We start from the raw sequence: 21,693 nt of genomic DNA, 5'->3' as shown, positions 1-21,693 counted from the left end.
AGCCTGAGTAGGCATCCAGAAAGGAGAGGATTTCACAACCCGAGGTGGAGTCAACTATATAGTCTATGCGTGGTAATGGGAAATGATCCTTCGGGCACGCTTTGTTAAGTCTAGTATAATTGACGCACATTCTCCACTTATCGGTCTTCTTTCTGACTAGGACGGGATTGGCGAGCCAGTCAGAATGGAAGACCTCCCTGATGAACCCGGCCGCCAGGAGTTTGGCGATTTCCTCGCCTATGGCCCTTTGCCTTTCATCGTCGAAGCAACGCATGCGTTGTTTGGTGGGCTTAGAGCCTGGGGAAAGGCATAGTGCATGCTCAGCGACCTCCTAGGGTATCCCTGGCATGTCAGATGGCTGCCATGCGAAGACATCGCGATTGTCGCGCAGGAAGTCGATGAGCTCGCATTCCTATTTGGCCGGGAGCTGGGTCCCGATCCGAACTATCTTGGTTGGGTTGGTGGGGTCAATTCCCACCGTCTTGGTTTCTTCGAGCAGGCGGAAGGCCAATGAGGAAGTTGGTTGGTTATAGTCCAGGGCTACCGGGACCGACAACTCCCCGAGCCGTGGGAGTTTGGACGAGTTGACGACCGCAGTGGTGAGCTCGTAGTGTTCGCGGTCGCACGTAAAGGCGTGCGAGAACACGCTGCTCATAGTGATGACGTCGTTTGGTCCCAGCATCTTCAGCTTGAGGTAGGTGTAGTTGGGGATTGCCATGAATCTCGCGTAGCATGGCCGCCCCAAGATGGCGTGGTTGGACCCTGAAAAGTCCACCACCACGAAGGTGAGGACCTCCGAGCAGAAGTTGGCTCGGCTGCCAAATGTGACGGGCAGATTGATCTGCCCGAGCGGGTATGCCTGCGCTCCCGAGATTACCTCGTGGAAGGGGGAGCCTGCCGGGCAGAGTTCCGATCAGGGGATGCGCATGGCGTCGAGGGTGTCGATGTACATGATGTTGAGGCCGCTACCATCATCCATCAGCACCTTCGTAAGCCACTTCTTGCGGACGATGGGGTCGACGATGAGCGGATAGTGTCCTAGTCGTGCAACATGGGAGATATGGTCCCTCTGATCGTAGGTGATCAGAGACTCCGACCAGCTGAGGAAAGAGGGAATGGCCGACTCAGCGACGCATGGCTCTCGATAGCGAACCTTATGCTGTCGCTTGGTCCAGATGGTGTCGGATCTGCCAAAGATCATGATACATTCATCAGTGTCAGGGAAGTCGTCTGCGTCTTTGCCTGTCGTACCTCCCTTCTTGGGTGCTGCCTCTTTGCTGTCTCCCTCCTTTGGCCCGCCGGCCTGCCGGAGGAAACATTTGAGGATCTCACACTCCTTGTAGAGGTGTTTGACAGGGTAGGTGTGGTTGGGGCATGGTCCGTCCATGAGTTTGTTGAAGTGGTCAGGCAGTCCCTGATGGGGCTGCTTGACTGTGCGATCGGTCGCAGCGACCAGCGGGGTGCTGTCCGACCGACGTTGATCCTTTTTATTTTTCTTGCCCCTCTACGTGGAGGGGCCCTCGTCCGGGTCCGTGCGTTTGGCTTTGACCTTGTCCCGGCCTTCTCTCAAGACTGCTCTGATCGCCTCCTTGCCAGAGGCGTGGTTGGTGGCTACATCAAGCAGGTCACAGGTGGTACGGGGTTTCAAGCAGCCAAGCTTGTGGATAAGGGACTCGCAGTTCGTCTCGGAGAGGAACGCGCTGATGATGTCTGCATCGACGACGTCAGGGAGGGAGCTGCATCGTTGGGAGAACCTATAGATGTAATCCCGCAGGGACTCGTTGGGCTCTTACTGATAGCTCTTGAGGTCCCAGGAGTTCCCCGGTCGGACGTATGTCCCATGGAAATTCCCGACGAGGACCCTCTTGAGGTCCGCCCAGTCGTGGATGCTATCGTGCGGAAGGAATTCGAGACACGCCTGAACATGTTCCCCCACGCAAATGGGAAGATATTGAATGATGAAGAAGTCATCATCCATTCCTCCGGCCCGATAGGCGAGCCGAAAGTCTTCAAGCCAAATGTCTGGGTTTGTCTCCCCAGTGTATTTGGTGATGTTGGTGGGTGGCCGGAAACGCTGTGGGAACGGTGCTTTCCAGATGCACCGGCTGAAGGCTCGAGGCCCTGGGCCCTTGAGGCTAGGGCTCTGGTCGTCCGGCCGGTGACTGCGCCTGGGGCGCGTTTCGTCGGTTCCCTCGATGGTTTGGCTGGGATTCATGGCACCTGCCGCCGTATGGTGGATAGCGTTATTACGTTGGGACCGATGCCAGTCGCCAATGGCGCTACGGGCGTCCTGGTGCGGATTGGGCCGCTCATGTATCGATGGTAGGTGTGGAGCAGGCGCCCAGTCGAACCATGGCGCGACTACCGCACTCCGAGCCGGTCCTAGCGGCTGTAGCGGTGAGCGAACGGAGCGATCTGTTTGGCGCGTCCCCGTTCCCCTGGTGGGGAGAGAGGGCGCGCGTCGGAGTCGTGACGCGGAGCTTTCCGCCTGTTGGACGGCAGCGGCTTCTACTAAAACCCAGAGGTTCCGGTAGACTGCTCGCTCCTGAGGGTCGACGGGCTCGGGAACACCGCGTAGAAGCATCGCTGCAGCAGCGATATTCTGGCCAGCCCGGGCGAATTGTGGGACATTGTTTCCTTCGTTCACGATGTCGTGTTGGACCTAACGGGCACGACCCCGGGCGCCACCCGCCAGGCCGTTTGCGTGGGGCGCGACGTGCTGGGCCAACCGAGCCGGCGCAGGCAGCGGCTGATTCTGCCGCCGTTGTCACAATTCCTCGGCGTGCGCTTGCGCAGACACGAGGGCCTCCGCACGTGGGTCCGGAGGGGTGTGAGTATGTGCAGATTCCACAACCACCGGCGGCTATCCCGGAGCGTCCGCCATGGCGCACTCCCGGGACGGACGGTGGCGTGGTGCCACGTTGCCGACGCTGGAATCGTCGCTCACGCCCTCACCATTCAAGGGTTCGTGGGAAGCGATAGGAGCACAGCCTGCCATTCCCACGAATTCGGATGTGGGGGGAAAGGCGCTAGCACCCTTCGGAGTCCCCAGGCGTACGTATCCACAGGGACGCGAGGCCGTAGGGGAACCGATCGTGCGGTGTTTGCGGTGTGGACGACACAGTCTCTCCGGGTGCTCGATTAGGGATAGTAAATGAAGAGTAAGAAACAGTACATGTATTACTTACAACGGGGTTTGAGTAGAGAGTTTGCTCGGATAGAAGCGCAGATGTCGCGCCGTAGATGTCGCGCGTCCCGGAGTCGATGGAGGGCGCCCCTTCGACGGGTGCCGGAATGTGCGCCTCCTCGTGGAGGTGGAGTACGTCGAGCCGGTCGGCGACGAAGTCCAGGCTTTCGAAGCAGAAGGCCTAGGAAGGCTCAAAGACGGGTGGAACCCGCATCCCGGCGGGCGAGAGTGCGGGAAATTCCATCGAGCCGAAGCGAATCGTATCGCCTGAGCCCACCACGGGGGGGGGGGGTGGCGGAAAAATGGGCCATCCGATTACCAAAAAAGTGTTGAACATACAGCGTCTTCCCCACAGACGGCGCCAACGGTCGGTACAGAAAGTGACCAACTAGTAAATATTTATAGTTTTGCTGCACGTTGTGATCGGAGGTAGCCTAGCACTCAATGACATAGGATTTATACTGGTTCAGGCAACGTACCCTATGTCCAGTGTGGGTCGGTCGGTGACTTTATTCCTAAGCCTAGGTGCTCGAAGTTTGTAGTGGGGTTACAAACGAGAGAGAGAGAGATGGGGTGTCTGGTCGGTCCGGTCGGAAGGGCCGAGATCGACAGGAGCTATGCTATGAACGAAGTGTCCAAGCGTGTGCTTGAGGGGTTGCGAGTTATTGGTCTAATGAACCTAAACTTGAAGAAGTCGACTTGGGTTAACTAACTGTGTTTGGAGGGAGCACATCCCCTTTTATAGAAGAAGGGGATGGCTTTACAAGTGAAAGGGAGAGAGAGTACGGACGTTTCTAAGCCTTGTTGCCCACGCCGACGGGGATGGGATAATGGTGGGCGCCCGCAATACTGTTGATGTCACTGTAGAATGTCAGGTATATGTGGGAGGTTGAGCTGCTTTCTTCAAGACTGGAGGACGTCAGTACCTGCAAAAATGTTGTCTCATCGACTGGAGGCATGGCTTTACCACATTCACCTGGTACGGTGAATTCCGGCGCCCACAATACTGTTGATGCCCAGAGGCACATGGGGGTCTTACCGTACGGGTGTTTTGACCGGCGCCTACAATACTGTAGAGGTAAACGTTGGCGCCTACAATACTGTTTGTGGCAGGGCGGTTGTAAAGTACTGTTCCGTAGGGTATGGTCCCTGGTGCCATGGTTTGACTTGCAAGCCCCGTCTTTCCTTCCTTCGTACGCCTTCTGGTTCTTTCCGAGCGGGCGTCCCCGGTCGGATGCCCCTAGTTGGTTCTGGCGCGCCAGTCGGAGAATAGCGATGGGTAGGGTTTTCTATGAACTCCGGTCGGAGACATGGGGTCAGAGTCGGAGACGGTCCTCGGGTTAGGCTTTCCGAGTGGAGGCCGTGCGAAGGCGGTCGGGGCCTGACGCTAGCGCTTCGATTGGAGAGGCCGTTCGGAGTTGGCCTGAGCCTGAGCTAGTGCTCCGGTCGGAAAGATGGGCCGAAGGCGGCCAGGGCCTGAAGCGAGTGCTCCAGTCTGTTGAATTTAGACTCTCGGGCCGGTCCAGAAGAAAAAAGGCCGTCCTCCTAGACCGAGCCCTGACATGGAAGCCGGTCCCCGAGGAACCCCGGGTTTATGAACCCAACAAGTACGTACTCCGTACTTGCTGCGGTCGGTGGGTGATCCATGCTATGCTATGTGTACGTACTCCTACTTGGAAAGAAATGTGTTCCCTTGGACTGCACCCGGTGACTCGCTTGTAGCTAACCTGCATTCTGTGCATGCCCCGGCCCGTGCGCCGCCGCCGCCACGTGCATGTATGTCCGACGGCGGGACACGTAACACGGATTTGGATGCCACGTACGGACGCACCACATATTTCTCGAACACCTGTCGTACGTGTAGAATGTGTACTAGATAGTGCATGTCGCGGCCAGGGGTCCAGCCTGGTTGAGTTGTTTCATCAAATTCAAAGGCTGCATGCAGCTGCACCAGCACACAGATGCATGCACAGGTGACACAAGCGCAGCGCATAAGCACGGACGGCCGAACGAGAGGGGGCCGCGCTGCGCTGCATTCTAATAATGTGCATGCTTGCCTGAGAGGAAAAAGCTAGACAAAAAAAGTGACGCAGGCCGCAGCGTAGACGTGTATGGGACTGACGGGACGGGACCCAATGCAATCTCGTGATCCGCGCCAATTTTTTTAAATAATATTTTATGATTAAATACAAAATCAGAAGCTGTTATAAAAAAATCGACATATACAAGCCTGTCCGCAGCTCACTAGCCGATAGGCATGCATGGCAGCAGGAAAAACCATCTTGTCAGAGTCGGCCCGTGAGCCGCCGACATGTTAGCTCAGCAAAAAAGTGATAGCAGGCCTTAGCCGTTGCTGCCGTTGGCACCTATCGGCAACCAAGTTGCCGACTGAATCTGGTTTTTGCGAGCGTCGACTGCTTACGTAGACCTATTGGCTTACGTGTATGGGACCGACGGGACGGGACCCAATGCAAGCTCGTGGTCCGCACCGAATTATTTTAAATAATATTTTTTATGATTAAATACAAAGTTAGAAGGTATTATAAAAAAAATTGACATATACAAGCCTGTCCGCAGCTCACCAGCCGATAGGCATGCATAATCCATGAAAGGTCATCGAACTATTAAGTGCTATGATCTTTAAGTTCAGTATTATAGTATTGTACCCGTCGTTACTATGTAGAGGAATGCTCTGCAAGCTGTAATCGATGAGCTAGTATGTACATACGTACGTACTCCTACTTTAAATGGAAAACATACGTACAAGCTAGTACGAAAAGTTTATGCATATATATTCTTTCAGTACGTGTTGGGGCCGTAAGGCCTGGCTTGCCATCAGAAGGGAATAAAGGATCACTTACTAGACAAGTTGTTGCGGCAAATTAATCAAGTCAAATTATATTGTTCCGGATTTGGGCTAGCCGCACTGCAACCATGCATCGTCTAACTCCAAAAAAAGTGCACACTTGTCCGCTGCCGCGTATCCCGATTCCCACCATGTGTTCCACGACGTGTGCGATGTGCCGCTAGTTTCAGGTCCGTTTAGTCCATCCAAAAACCAAAATTTTTTGCGCAGTACTCGTTACATCGAATCTTGCGGCATATGTATGGAGTACTAAATGTAGACGAAAAAAACTAATTGTACAGTTAGGTGAGAAATCGCGAGACGAAACTTTCGAACCTAATTAATCCATAATTAGACATTAATTGCCAAATAAAAACGAAAGTACTACAGTACTCAAAACCCAAAAAATTTTGGATCTAAACACGCCCTTAATTCGGCGCACGCTGTTTCATGCTAGAAAGGTGGCAGAATCGGCGCAAAGGGTGCGTCGGCGCGATCGAGCGGCACCGGCTGTCAGCGAGCGTGACCTCTGCGGCTCTGCCGCCTGTGCGGTTCGCGGTTGCCGACCGTGAAAAGCAACGTACAAATATGTTAAACCAGGCCAGTGTGTCAACGCACGGTTCTTCCAAGGTTTTCTACGATGAGGACATGATGCCTTGGGTTTATTTTAATGTCTGTTGACGTGCATTTCTAGGCCCGTGGCATCAGCTGCTTCCAAACTACAATCGCTGACTACTACTGCTCTGTCAGCGTTGCCAAGGGGCTAATAATGTGATCCTTCAACAGAGAATCCTCGAGGCTTTCCACTCTTCCCCGGTGGGCGGCCATTCCGGGTTTCCTGCAACTTACCATCGTATTAAGCAACTCTTTGCTTGGATAGGACTGAAATCATTAGTTCAACAGTTTGTCGCTGCATGTCCTACCTATCAGCAAGCCAAACCAGATCATGCCCGGTACCCTGGCCTCCTTCAACCGCTGCCGATTCCTACTATGGCATGGCAAAGCATTTCAATGGATTTTGTTGATGGCCTTCCAACATCTGGGGACAAGAATTACATTTTGGTGGTTGTTGACCGATTTTCCAAGTACGCATGTCGACGGCGAAAAGTGAATGGGTCGATCCCCGCCGTCGGCACGTGAGCAAGCCGAGAGAAATCGCGTGGAGCAGATCTCGAACTCTCCCCGGATCTAGAGGACACCGGACCGGATGGTCGTGACCGAGGGCGTGCCAGTCAATTTGACCCTGCAATTGACAAGGAGAGAAAATTGATCAGTAATTTAAGGAGGAACATGCCGGTGTTTGTCCAGACAGTTCCAAATGTGAGGGTAAGTAGCCGATGAAATAAGGCTATCGACTAGAGAGTCGATATCCAGCATGTTCATGATGCATGATAAGGAAGAACGAGTAAATTGGCAATTATCTTTTACTCAGGTATATAGATCTTGACTAGCCGATGACCATGAAAACATGTAAAAGATGTAAGGTTAGGCATGTAAGCATTCATGTGAGAAACATACTAGCTTTTAAATAAGATAAAAACAAATAAAAAGCATGTAAATAGCTAGTACATCATCAACAAAATAGGATATCGGCTAAAACAGACGATTCCAGTGATCTTGTCGTATAGCATACGATTGCTCATCCGTTGGATATAAATGAATCCACAAACAACTAGACTCAATCTATTGTACCATCAACATATTAAGTCGTCTGATGCAGCATTGACAGTAGAACCCTAGATTAGATATCAGCAGTCGATAGATCTACTTATATCGCAAAGGAATCGTGAGGGGATGTTATACACGTGGAAGCTCAGGCCATCGGCTGAATAGCCAATAGGACATAACAGGTGGTTGACGCCATGTTCTTTTAATAGATAGATCTATTAACCGACAACGTCCAATCTGACACGCTATCAACAGATCGAGTCAGCTGATGCAGCATTGATAGCAGAGTCATACCGGATACTGGCGATCAATGAACCTATCTCTTAATAGAGCGTGACTTCAAACACCCGCCATGTATGATCAGGATTGAGATAGATTAGTCATCAAACATGATCTAACGTCAAGAATCAAATTCGACCGTAAAGATGTTTAGCTGACGATAGATCAGAACAATGAGACTAATAAATCTCAATCTAGATCATGCAATTGGTGATATTGTATCAAACAGTAAACTATTTAACATAATATCGATAACTTTGATTAATACTAGTGTTTACTAGAGATCAGTCATCTGTTGCAGCCTTGTAAAGGTTGATACGAATCGATAACTAATCTATACCGCGTTTTGTAAGAGATCAGTCGTTTGTTGCAGCCTTACAAACAACAATATAGATCGATAACTAACTTATACCGTGACTTGCAAGAGATCAGTCGTCTGTTGCAGCCTTGCAAGTAACAATACAAGTCGTGACGGATACTCACAAACAAGCCGGAGGTTAGGTCGTCCGATGCAGCCCTGCTTGCCCAAAGAACTCGTCGAAATCTATTCTACTCCTACTCCTAAGGGGTGGCGTAAGCCGAAAAGTAAAGGTACTTGTTTGGTTGATCGATGAGAGATGTCTATTACAATAGCTGGGGTCCAATATTTATACCCGAGGCTTGACTATGAGTCCTGGTCGAACAAGACCGATCTCAAACTTGGAAAAGAAAATAAAGTTTCCTAAATTACGATAACTTGGACATCAATCTTTCCCTTCTATGAAGTCCGACGTCTCCTCTCGCTTCCTGCCTTGTCGCGTTTGTCAATGGGGCCCATTCCCCTGATATGATGACGTCATCTTACTTATTTGACGATAACTTTGGTTAGCCGATCTTGTTGAATATTTCGGCTTTCCTTTGACAAATTCAGACCTCAAGGTCCTTTCCTCTTGAACCAAATTTTGGTGTCAACACATGCCCCCAATTTTGGGATAAAATGATTTTCTTTCAAAATTATCTTCTCACGACCGTTGCATGCGCCGCACTTGCAACCATCTGCTCTTAATCCCATGCTAATTTCTTTGGCCTCTTTTGACCAAGGGCGTGACGTTTGGTCACTTGACGGCGATCATCCTTTTAACCTTTTGATCCACCCTTTTTTCTTAAACCCGTGCTCCACAACCGATCTCTTGTCATCTCCTCAATTTGGCTGATACATGTTCTACTTACGCTCAAATCATTCTGCACCAGTGATCGACTCATCGAATTGACCACCTTTTCAAGCTTGGTCCATCAGCCAACCGTCTGAATGTTAGCTGATCAATTCCAGGGCCTGCTTCCGGACGCGCGTGAAAACGCAAAACTGCAGCGGATATCATTTCACATCTGCATCCTGGATTTGAATGAAACTGCAAATAATCTTAATGAATGAAATTTTCACATCCGCTGCTTCTGCAACTTCTCCCCCTTATTAGGCCACACGTGGCTCCCTCGATATTCGAGATGGCCTTCCGTCTTCTATAAATCAAATTTATTTTTCCTGACTCAAAAGACCCATCAGCATCCCACCCCGACTATAAATACATCCCTAAAAGGTAGCGGAGGGATCACATCCACTCCTGCTTCTGCTCTCACCACCGTGCAACTTCTCTTCCCCTCTTAGATCCAAAAACCGCATCTAGAGAAGCATGGACCACAGCAAGCGCGTTGCTGGTGACCTCCTAGAGGAAAATCTTCCTCCCCGCCGGCACCTTTGTTTTCAGGGGTAAGATTGAATCTATCTCGGTTTTTCATCTTCCTTTGATGATCCATTTGATGTTGTAGTGGTGATCATTCTGGTGCTGCTCGTGACACCCATTTGGTGGCGCAAGCGGCCTCCTCCTCCAACTCCGCCGACTCCTATAACAGCGACGACGCGCGGCGCTTCCGTCGCGAGTGGAATGCGGCTGTTGACCGCTATTTCGAGGCCACCCATCGTAATGGGCAACTAGAGTTTGCCCTGAACGCATCCCAAGCCGCCCTCTCCACCGTTGAGGCAGAAGCAAACGTGGTCCGGGCGCAACTGGCGGAGTCGAAGGCCAGGGTCGCCGGTAAGATCTTCGACATCTCGGTTTCCTTTGATGCTTCCATCTTGCCGATCTTCTAATGGTTTCTTGCGTTCCTTCATTTTTAGCTCTGACATCGCAACTAGAAGCCCTCCAGTTGGCGGCAGGCGGCACCTCTAGTGCTCTGAAAGCATAGGGCGACACTCTGGAGGCTTGCCTCCAAGACATTCCTGTGTGCGCCAGGGAGGTGGCCCTCCATGGCGTCTGCCGCGGTGCTGCTGTCGCCCTGGCAATAGCCCAGGTGCGCTCAAGGCACGACCTTCGCTTGGTGGAGCCTAGCTTCCTAGAGAAAGAGAACCCTAACGACTACCAGGACCTAGTGGATGACTTCAAGGGGGCCGGTGCCGCCGTGGCGAACATAACCTCGGCCGAGGAAGTCATGAACAATGTCTTCCTCAGCCCTTAGTTTGTAATTAGGGGTTATGTTGACAAATGAATAAAAATTTCTTTTGTATCTGTTCTCCGTGTTTTGGTCTCGATCGTTCCTTTTCATTGTCACCAATTCCCTTTAGTGATAGCCTCTAAATTAATAACGAAGATCCCATTAGAAAACTTTGAACTTAGGTCCTTGATCCGAAAACAGCCGATTGGACCGAATTGACTAATTCTCTGGGGCCAGACCGTTTGTCGTCAAGTGAAAACACAGAATCACACCGAGCAAAATCCCTTCTAAATTTGTGTTCTAAAACTTAAATGACAATGTGGTTTCCAAAACCGGTGCTATTTGCTTAGATGCTGCAATTGCAACTCGAGCGGTCCCGAACTCGTAACTTCCAACTCTTATTCAAATCTGACCCGAGACACTTGAAAGCTCTAGTTTGGTTTTGGTAAATTGATGAAACCCTAAGTGCTAACCAAGTTTATCAAAGTGATTATGAGATAGGTGGCACATTCCAAGTGGTGGAGCAAATGAAGATTATGACATGATGATGGTGATGCCATGGTGATGATCAAGTGCTTGGACTTGAAAAGAAGAAAGAGAAAAACAAAAGGCTCAAGGCAAAGGTATAAGTGGTAGGAGCCATTTTATTTTAGTGATCGAGACACTTAGCGAGTGTGATCACATTTAGGATCGATAGCCGTACTATTAAGAGGGGTGAAACTTGTATCGAAATACGGTTATCAAAGTGCCACTAGATGCTCTAACTCATTTCATATGCATTTAAGATCTAGTGGAGTGGTAACACCCTTGAAAATGTTTTGTGAAAATATGCTAACGCACATGCACAAAGGTGATACACATTGTGTTTAGCACTTGGGAGCAAGGGTTCAAAACTTCACCGGTGCCCTGTACAGAAAAGATAGGGTTTCACAGAGTGCATCGGACGCTGGTCTCAACTGGACCAGAGCGTCCGGTCAGTGGAAGCTATGAAGATGCTGGTGTCGGTCTTCGACCGGACGCTGGGTCACTTTGTGACCGTACTTTGGAGGGGTACGTCCGGTCCTGTTGACGTGGTAGCGCACAGAGGAGACAGTGAGTGACCGGACACTAGGGGAGTCTGGTCGGGCATGACCGGATGCATCCAGTCGCGAGTGGAGGCTTACTGGAAGTGACCGGACGCTGGGGTCCTACGTCCGGTCGCGATCAAATTGACGTGTCCGATCATAGCTGGAACCTTACTGAAAGTGATCGGACGCTAGGGTCCTACGTTCGGTAGTGGCATTGTGCTGCATCCGGTCATCACTTGACCATTGGGATCGGGCGCTCAGTATTTAAAGAGAGGGATGACATGGCAGCCATTCGTTGACCGGATGTTGGCTGGGTGCGTCCGGTCACCCCAAGCAGTGCCCAGTGAAGGGGTACAACGGCTCTATTTCATGGGGGCTTCTATTTAAGCCCCATGGCTGGCTCTAGCTCACTCTCTTGGCCATTTGCATTGACATAGCAACCTTGTGAGCTTAACCAAAGCCCTCCCACTCATCTCCATCATTGATTCATCATCTTTGTGAGATTGGGAGTGAATCCAAGTGCATTGCTTGAGTGTTTGCATCTAGAGGCACTTGGTGTTTGTGTTTCGCTGCGAGATTTGCTTGTTACTCTTGGTGGTTGCCACCACCTAGACGGATTGGAGCAGCGAGGATCGTCGAGTGGAGGTTGGTGATTGTCTCTGGCTCTGATTGTGGTGATTGTGAGGGGTTCTTGATCTTTCTTCGGCGGAGAGCCAAAAGGTACTCTAGTGAATTGCTCGTGGCTTGTGTGATCCTCATCTTGTGTTGGTTGTGCGGCATCCTATCGAGGGTTTGGCGTGTGATGCCAATTAGCGCATGAACCTCGAAGTGAGTGAATCGCCACAATGAAGACTAGCTTGCTGGCAAGCAAGTGAACCACGGTAAAAAATCATTGTGTTATCATTTGATTCTGAGGTGATTGGTCTTCATTGGTATTCATTCTTGTGATTGATTGGTTCATTCCTCGACTCGGCGGTATAACCATCTTACTCTCTCTCTCTCTTTATATTACCGCAAACTAGTTATCAAGCTCTTTAGTGTAGCTAGTTGTGAGAGCTTGTTAGTTTGGTTAGTGTGGCTCTTTAGTTAGTCTTTGAGAGCACACTAACTTAGTGTAGTGACATAGCCATTGTGTGAAAAGAAACTATAGAAACTAGAATCGTGGTAGGTGGCTTGCATTTTTAGTAGGCTAGCGCAACACTTGCTTTGCCTCATAATTATCTAACCGGTTTGTTAAGTGTTGTTGTAGAAATTTTTTAATAGGCTATTCACCCCCCTGTAGCCATTAGGACCTTTCAACACTAGGTGCAAATATTTAGTCGATACATTTCTCCACCTTGTATAAATTCTCTGCTGTTTTAGCGATCGACTTCCAATGATCCTTTCAAGACTTCAAAACTGGCTTTTCGCAACCATCCTTGATTGATTAACCCTTAGAGCCAGTCTACAGGTTTGGATTATAACACAAAACCATAGCAAATGAATTTTCAAATCGGCAGCCTGGAACTAAACCAAAGTGTGGAAAATCCTAGTAAAATGGAAATTCCTTGCGTCTGCGATCTCTACAACCGTTGCTTTCTCATTTGGCCATGCGTGGCCTCCTCGATTTTTTGGAACAACCTCTTGCCTTCCATTAACTGCACTTTACTCTGACATGGCCCGACGAACCTACCCGTGTCAACTTTGGTTATAAATATATACCTCCAGGGGATAGCCGAAAGGTCACATCTGCACTCGCCTTCGTTCTTGCCACTGCCCAACTCCTCCTTCTTCATCCTTAGATCAGAAAACCCAATCCTAGCCAAGAGCAATGGCTAACGACAAGCACCCTGCTGGCGACATTCTAGAAGAGGATCTCCCTCCACGCCAGCACCTCCGTATCTCAGGGTATGTTAGAATTGCATTCCCGATTTTTCTAACAATCATCTGATCTTGGTAATTTTTGTTTCACAGGAACGTCACTCAGGCCGGTGTCTAGAATCTGCTGGCAAGGTTTGAGACCCAACCGACGGCGTCTGCAGCTTCCTCCACCGATTCCTTCAATTCGTATAATGGAGATGATGCCCAGCGTTATCTCCATGAACGGGACGAGGCGCTGGGTCATCACTGGGAGGAGGCGACCCAATAAACTGAGCGCTTGGATGCCGCCCTGGCTGCCTCCCAAACCGCTCTTGCCGCCATGGAGGGGGAGAGCAATGCCGCCCAAGCACGACTAGCAGATTCTGATGCCAGAGTCGCAGGTAGGATTCCCAAAAGAAACCCTGTCTCTTTATCATTCTGCTCCGTCATGCTTTTCTTGATGATTATTTTCTTTCTTTATCACAGCCCTGACAGAGGAATTGGAAGCCCTCCAACTGACGGCAAACAATGCTGCGGGGGCTCTAAACGCCCGGGGGCGATCTGGTGGTGAGTCGCCTCTAGGACATCCCTGTGCGTGCCACGGAAATCGCTCTTCGCGGCATTCGTTATGGTGCCGCGATGGCCCTGACCATCACCCAGGTGAACTCCGGACACAAGCTCCGGTGGCATCAACCTAGCTTCGTCAGCGGCGATGATCATCATGAGTTTGTGGAGGCCTTCACCGGGCATGCATATGCTGTGGCAGATACTTCTTTGACCGAAGGAATTGTGCCCGTAGTTTGTATTTAGGGTCCCTACCATGAATAAAACAATTGATTCCCATGTGTTGATCTTCCTGTTTGACTATGTGAATGCCATTGATGCTTTTCCATGACTTGTATTTTTCTTTTCCTTTTTGCACTATAGGCGATGCGTGCCGCACTGACTTTTACCTTCTTAGGCCAAATCGTTAATTTTGTTCTAAAGGCGATACTTTGTTAGTATCAACTGTTAATTTTGGTGATGATTTAAATTGATTATACTCAAGCACCAGCTTCAATCATCAGGATCAAAATTCCATAATGAAAAACTGCTTCCATAATAGCCGACAATGATTTAAGCATAAAAATCGCCAGCTGTCAAGCCTCTAGAAACGTTGTATATTTAAATCCAGTTCTGACTCCTTGAAATAGAACGGTTGTATTCTGACAAACTTGATCTATAAGAGAAATGTTTAGCCGTTCCACAATAACCAACTAGAGGAGTTGCCACATCAGAGCCGATTGCTTGGACCGGTTGTTGACGTTCATCATTGACCCTGATGATGCCTCCTTCCTAGATTCTACCAAAGAAGCACTCACAATCTTCAAACTCCCAGTAGGCTGGATCAGCAGTTGCCACACTTACAGAGTTGTCGGCTTGGACAACTTCAACATTATCTCCCTGCCACTGAATGAGACATTGGTGCATCGTCGAAGGGATTTAACAATTAGCGTGGATCCAGTCACGATCGAGGAGCAGACTATATGTTCCTTTACCATCAATGATGAAGAAGGTGGTTGGGTGGTTGGTAGAGTCTTACTTCCAATCGTCAATTTGACATTAACTATCCCCCTAGTCTTGGATGCATTGCCACCGAAATCCTTTAACATTATATTAGTTTCAAGCAAATCCCCAGGGCCTTTCCCAAGCTTACGGAATGTAGTATAGGGCATTAAATTAACAGCAACACCACCATCGACTAACATCTTAATCATTGGCTTTCCATCGACAAATCCCTTCATGTACAAAGCCTTTAAGTGACGATGTTGAGATAGCTTGTCAAATATAGCTTGTCGGGACTAGAAGGTTAGCTGAGCCACTATTTCTCCCAATTCTTCTTCATCACACCCTTCTTCATCGGATTCTTCTTGCTTATATTTGGAGGGAGCTCTGAATTCTGCAGGTAGGACGAAGACCATATCAATATTAGCCGATGGCTTATCCCTATCGGTTGTTTGCTTGACGCGCCATGTTCGAGGTCTGTTATACTTCTGAGCTTCTAATTCTCTGTTCCTCAAGCGTTGAACTCTTCTTTTCTGGCTCCTTGTTAGACCTCCTGGACTCCATTAACCTTCTAATGAGGACATCACTCCTTCAGATGTACCTACTGATCCTCCAACCGTTATGCAAGGTCCAATGATCCGAGCTCAAATGCGTCAACTCAATTTAGAGGTGAGCTCGTTCTTAAGCGATCCTTTTCATACTTTTGAGAATAGATTGCTACCTAATGATGTTATATTAATTAGGAACATTGGAGAGGGTCATGCAGGACTTAGAGGAAGAGGTGGAGATAATGATGATCAGCAAGGACATCCAACAGAAACCGGAGGCCTGGTCCAACATGATTTTGAGTCTGCCTCGGCCTCCAGGACCAGTCTGCTTTAAACTAGTCACCCAAGATGCATCCGGACTCTGTTTTTGACGATCCACATATGGTTGGAAAGATAATTTGATAAGGAAGCCAATCCAAGTGGTCTCATGTCAAAAGCTCTTCAGAATCCATGGGAATTGTCAAAACAAGTCAGCATCCAGAATCTGTCTAGGTTCTACGTCACCGTATCTGGTCCAATGGGCCATATATCGTCTTTGAGCCCGTTAGGGGGGCACGTCTAGGGTAGGCGATGACCCTAAGACCTTTATAATCATACGCTGCCACTATCATTAGGTCTTAGGTTTTTCTTAGATTAATCTATCAAGAACAGTTTCACCGTTCATCGGTTTGTGAGACCCCAACATCGTGAGATTAATCATTCAACTGCAATTTGGTTGTGTTCTTTCTTGTTTTTGCTTGTGTTCTTCATTACGTAGGCAGGGATTAGCCTTCTTGGTGAGGTCAACCGGATCCATGTCTCGATTGATAACCAGAGGAGTGTGGTGCTAAGATTGCAAGGTTTGATCTTTCGATCTGAAGCCGGATCGATGTGTCATTCTCCGCCACAACGATAGTTACCTCTACCTGACGAAAGATCGGGATCCCCATCCCCATTAAGTGAAAATCAGAGCTAAGATATACTGTCAGGTTCACATTTATCCCCTAGTTTTGAGTGTTTCGCATTTGTCTCATAGTCCAGTGCCATACTCGTTTTCTTCCTGTCCTACAACCTTCCGCGCCATAGCCTTTGCATATTTCAGTTTCATAGTTCATCGTGTTGAGTTTGTGTCCTGGTCGAGGTCTTGTTGCTGGTTAGGTCGTGTTAGAGTCCAGTTCGTGTGTTTTCCCCCATTGTTTCCATCAAATCCTTGCTGCTGTGACCAATTTTGCTCGTATTGTTCCCGTTTTGTCCTCTAATTCGGAGTCCGTTCTCAAAACTGGTCTAGTTCTCGCATACGAACTCGGATTTCGACGTTCCATATATCATAATCGATTTGAAAAAAAATTTGGGTTTGTTCGTCCCCCGCCTTGTCGGGTTCAGAAAATTTTATTTTGGCCAAAAACTGGTCACAAGATCCTCTTTTCGTGGTCACAAGCTTTTTGTCAATTTTAAGCACGTCTTCTCAATTTTCCACAGGTCACGCCTTTCACTTGTTTAAGCTCATATTTTCTGTGGTTACTTCTTTTGTGCTCCTAAATGAAAAAAATATCAAAAAATAAATAAAAAAGTCGAAGTTTCCCAAAAAAACAACGACAATCCAAAAAAATAGAAAAAAGAGAGGGGCAAAAGAGGAACAATATCTAAAGGAGCATATAGAGAAGGTCAAAGTGAGCTGTGTTTGCGTGTGCTGTTTTGTTTCTTATTCATGTTGCTCTTGCTATCCGCCATACTTGTTTGTCACACACCTGTCACCTTTCTATCCACCATACTTGTTTGTTACACACCTGGCGCTTGGAACATTTTAGACCAGCAACGAGAATAAGTACTTTGGACTATAATTCAACATTACTTTCTATTACTGACTTATGTGCCAATATACATATTATTCTTTGTGTGCCTTTTAAGCTCCACAAACTCTTCAGATCAGTACAAAAAAAGAGCCTTGCAATCTCGGTACCACTGCCTCACAGGTATCATGAACCAGCCACCGGTTGTAGCGCCCACTGCTTGTGTTGGTAAGAACTTTGTAAGAGCTTGGTAAGATGCTTCCACTTGCTGTGAAAAGTGACCCCACTATAACCACATAGTCATTTGGTAGGGATAACTTTCATCGTTTGTTTCTGTTTTTGTATTTACAATGGCAGGAGGTGATAAGAATGGAGATAACAGTTCCAAGGATTTCAACGAGTGTGTCAGCCAAGAGCAACTGCAAGCTGCTATAGAGAATGCCCAAAAAAGGATGAATGGGGCCATCAGGAAGGTTGTCACTAACGCACTCATTGAACTCAACATTGACAACAACATGGAGAGATTGGATAAACGAATTTCCACGCTAACCGACAAGGTTACTGAGTTGGAAATCTTGGTGGCGGTCAACAACGATGTCTCCGGTAGCAACACTGATGGTCTCTAGCAAGAAGACATAGTGCATGATGCTAATGGGAACATAGATCGAGCAGCCTTCCGACAAGCAAGATTACGACGACGTCTTCCCCGCAACACGACAGGTATGGGTGGTGTCCACCATCATCAAGGTAATAATCATCATGTGCCCGATGATCCTTATGCTACGATTAAGTTCACAATACTATCTTTTTTGGGTCATTATGATTCTGTGGGATATCTTGATTAGGAGATGACAGTAGAACAAAAGTTTAGTGACGACCTTGTGCCTGAGCATCATAGAGTTCGACAAGGTACTAGTGAGTTTAAGGACTTTGCCATTATTTGATGGATGGGCTAGCTGCACAGAATGCTTTACCTGGTACGTGGGAAGAACTTAAGATAGCTATACGTGATCATTTTGTTCCTCCTTCTTATCATAGAGACTTACGTAAAAAATGATGTGTTTAGAACAAGGTGAAAAATCTGTATAGGATTACTATGGTGAGCTCCAAAAGGGATTAATGCATTGTAGTGTTGTGGAGGGGAACAAAGATTCCATTTGTCGTTTTTATTTAGGTTTGAGGTATGAGATTCAAGACATTGTTGATTATAAAGAATTTTACACTGTCAACCAATTGTTTCAGTTGCTATGCTTGCAGAAAAGGAATTGCAGGGGCGTGAATAGTAGAGCAAGAGCAAGGTCAGCACCACTTACACGCCACGCTCGACACCATCTTCGGGGCTGACTAAGCCAACCACTTTTTGGGCTCCTCGATGTCGACACATAATTTTCGTCTCCGTGCCGAGGACACACGCAGCAAGCCAGAAGGGTCCGCTCGATGGAGCAGATCCGCCTAGCTTCAGCGCAAGGGTGGTCGATCCTGCGCAATCCTGTCGAGACGTGCTAGTCAATTTGACCCTGTAATTGACAAGGAGAGAAAGCTCATCAGTAAGTAAGGGCGGAACGTGCCGATGTTGCCAGATAGTCCCGAATGTGTGGCTCTAAGAGCCGATATGAGAGGAGATCAACTAAATAGTCGATTCCAGCATATCTATAAGAATAAATCGATTAAAGCTCATAGGGTTGTATAAGAAGAATCGGTTATCATTCAGGATAAATATTATTTAAGCAAATATTAATCAATGGCAATAAGATATCAATGATGATCGGTTTATACTGAGCCAATGATTACAAGTAACCGAACTTCTTTTTATATAAAGAAACAATTCAACACCACTTTACCATTTAATAAAGATAAATCTAATGAGCATGTTAGATCTCGTCTATCACCATAACCAGTGGGGCATGAGGCAGAATCATGCAGGCCATAGAAACAACAATAGACTCGACGACCCTAACTCATTACTAATATCAGTGGGGCATGAGGCAAAATCATGCAGGCCGTAATACAATAATAAGATCATGGGGCTAACATATCTTTCAACTTATCTCTACTTCAACGATCTCGTAATGTGAACTGTTCATGAAAGCACTCGATATCGGCTAAACAACCGATTCAGGCATAGCACACAGTTAAGGTCATGCCTTCTCAGGAACAAATCTACAAACTAACGATCCCCACTCCACGGTGCTAACAGTGGGGTGAGAGGCAGAATCCCATAGGCCGTGATAACAGGCCATGAAACGGTTCTCGCTAACCGATAGATCTACTCAAGATCGAACATGCCTTAACCGCATGCTATGCACGATTAAGATTGATATAAAATAGCCGATAAAGCATAACTCATCGTTTAAGGTGTAGATTAGGTCAACTTTAGATTAGGAAACGATGGGTTAAATAAGATATAAGCCCGATCTAGATCAATCTCAATTGGGTAGAGTGATATTGCTGTAATTAGATAAATAATGAAAGCAATACGCAATATCGATAACTTAATGAATCTACCAAAGACTGCCATCCTAAGGTAGAGCCGATAACTTGACCTTGATCTAATTTAAGCAGTGGGGTGTGAGGCAGAATCACATAGGCCATACTTGAATTAGACAAGAGTCAATAACTAGCCTATACCAGAGTCATAGTGGGGGTTGACCGGATCGATGCAGCCATACGAACAGAGGTGTAAACCATGACGGTACTTACAGACAGGCAGTGGAGGTCGACCGGATCGATGCAGCCATACTCGCTGAAGAACTCGCCGAGATTTATTCTACTCCTACTCCTAAGGGGTGGCCGGTGCTGAAAAAAGTAATTGACTTGTATTTGATTGATTGTTCCTTTACAATAGCCGGGGTTTGGTATTTATACCCGAAGCCTAAAAAGAATCTTACTCGAGTACGACTCAATACAATTTTTGGCATAATGAAAGCATTCCTAATTTAAGATAACTTGGACTCTAATCTTTCCCTTTTTGTAGAGTCTAGCATGTCTTGTCCCAGCACCGATTGTAGTCTCTATCGTTATCTACTGGCGCTATCTGAAGAAAGCCGATTCTAGTGCTGCGTCCGAATCAACTAGCTCCGATCTCTACGCAGCCGATTCCTTGATGACATGATTTTCGGGAGCTTCCAAATCCCTGCAACTCTTCTTCCAAATTCTGGTGTAAACACATGCCCCCCAATTTTGGAATAAAAGTAATTTTATTCCAAAATTATCATGTCTTCATCTTCGATGGGTCTACAGTCACGGGTAGAGAATCTTGATCTAGGGTCTACTGTTTGTCGCCGCCTATGTCAGCTCATGAGCCCATGCTTCACAACTTTTATGAGAGCATCATTGCTTCACGGGCACTTGGATTCATCCTTCCAGACCGGCTATAAAATGTCTACCTGCCCCTGGTGAGAGCAGCTTAACGATTCAGCTATGTTTCTCTTCTACCTGCCCTCTCGAACTCTGACTTCGCCGGACCCTCCATGGTCCATCTTTTTACTATGAAGATCTTGTGTGGCTAGAAGAATTCTTGTGTATAGGGTGATTGTGTCGCTCATTCTAGCGCCTTGTTGAGCAAGAGGATCAGCTATTGTGGCTAGAAGAAGTCTTGTGATACCACATGAGTCTTCTCTCCATGCTCGCAAAGCTGTTCTAGTGTTTGCAAGGGCTAAAATGTGTGGACACCTTCCCCTTGTTAGCTTCATCAAACGCATGCTGGGAGAGCCATAGGCTTCTTTCCCACAGTTCCTGATCACCGAGAAACTAGTTAGGCGTCTGCCAAGCGGGCGGTCTTTCCCCTTCTCCTAGTATAATTCCATTATCTGGCCGATGTGACCTGGTTCATGACGACCTTCGGTCTTGTGGGGGCCCGAACTCCCTTCAATCCAAAGAAGTCTTGGTGGGTTGATTTCTAGTTAATGTAAATTTTCGTATCCATCCCAGGACGTTTCATAATCTGGGGAAGCAATAAGTCCGAATATGTTTTCTCTTCGTTATCTCTCCCCTGAAATTCCGGAGTGCCGATCCGTTTCTGTATCTGTTTTCAGTTTTCATACCCTCGGCGAAATCCATCTCCTCGCCTCCTCGGGCTATATATGTGGGCCATGGCTGGGGTTCGGAAAACTACCCGTCTTGTCTCAAACCCTCTACGTCTTTAGCATAGTCCCTGCTTTTCTGTAGGTATGAAATCATGGAGAATAGCAAGAGGCCTGCTGAGGAAGTTCTTAACGGGTCCGCATCGTCGCGCCAGCGTCTTCATTGCCGGGAAGGTGCTACTCGGGATGTCTCCACCACCCCGGAGCACAGGGTCGACTTGGTTCAATCTTCGAGATCATCTTCAACACTGATTCGTCGCCAGCTTCCCAGTTGTCCGAGGAGGCAGATCGATAATGATGATATAATCGCTTCCATTGATCGGACTGATAAAGTTTAACCAACTATCTTTCCCTCATGGAGTCAGCTCTGGCCATGATTCAAATCCGATCATCTTCCG

At 47.9% G+C, this 21,693-nt stretch overlaps 1 protein-coding gene across 1 annotated transcript; it reads right to left on the bottom strand.

The window, feature by feature from the left end:
- Nucleotides 1–412: 412 nt before the first annotated feature.
- LOC136461327 (uncharacterized) lies at nt 413–718 on the bottom strand. Its single transcript, XM_066460668.1, has one exon. It carries the CDS (start codon nt 716–718, stop codon nt 413–415), a length of 306 nt encoding a protein of 101 aa, XP_066316765.1.
- Nucleotides 719–21,693: the final 20,975 nt, after the last annotated feature.

Source organism: Miscanthus floridulus, chromosome 6, assembly GCF_019320115.1.
Source record: "Miscanthus floridulus cultivar M001 chromosome 6, ASM1932011v1, whole genome shotgun sequence".
NCBI classification, from domain to species: Eukaryota; Viridiplantae; Streptophyta; class Magnoliopsida; order Poales; family Poaceae; genus Miscanthus; species Miscanthus floridulus.
Note: the sequence above shows the minus strand (reverse complement) of the source record. Positions and strands in the feature narration are given on the sequence as shown.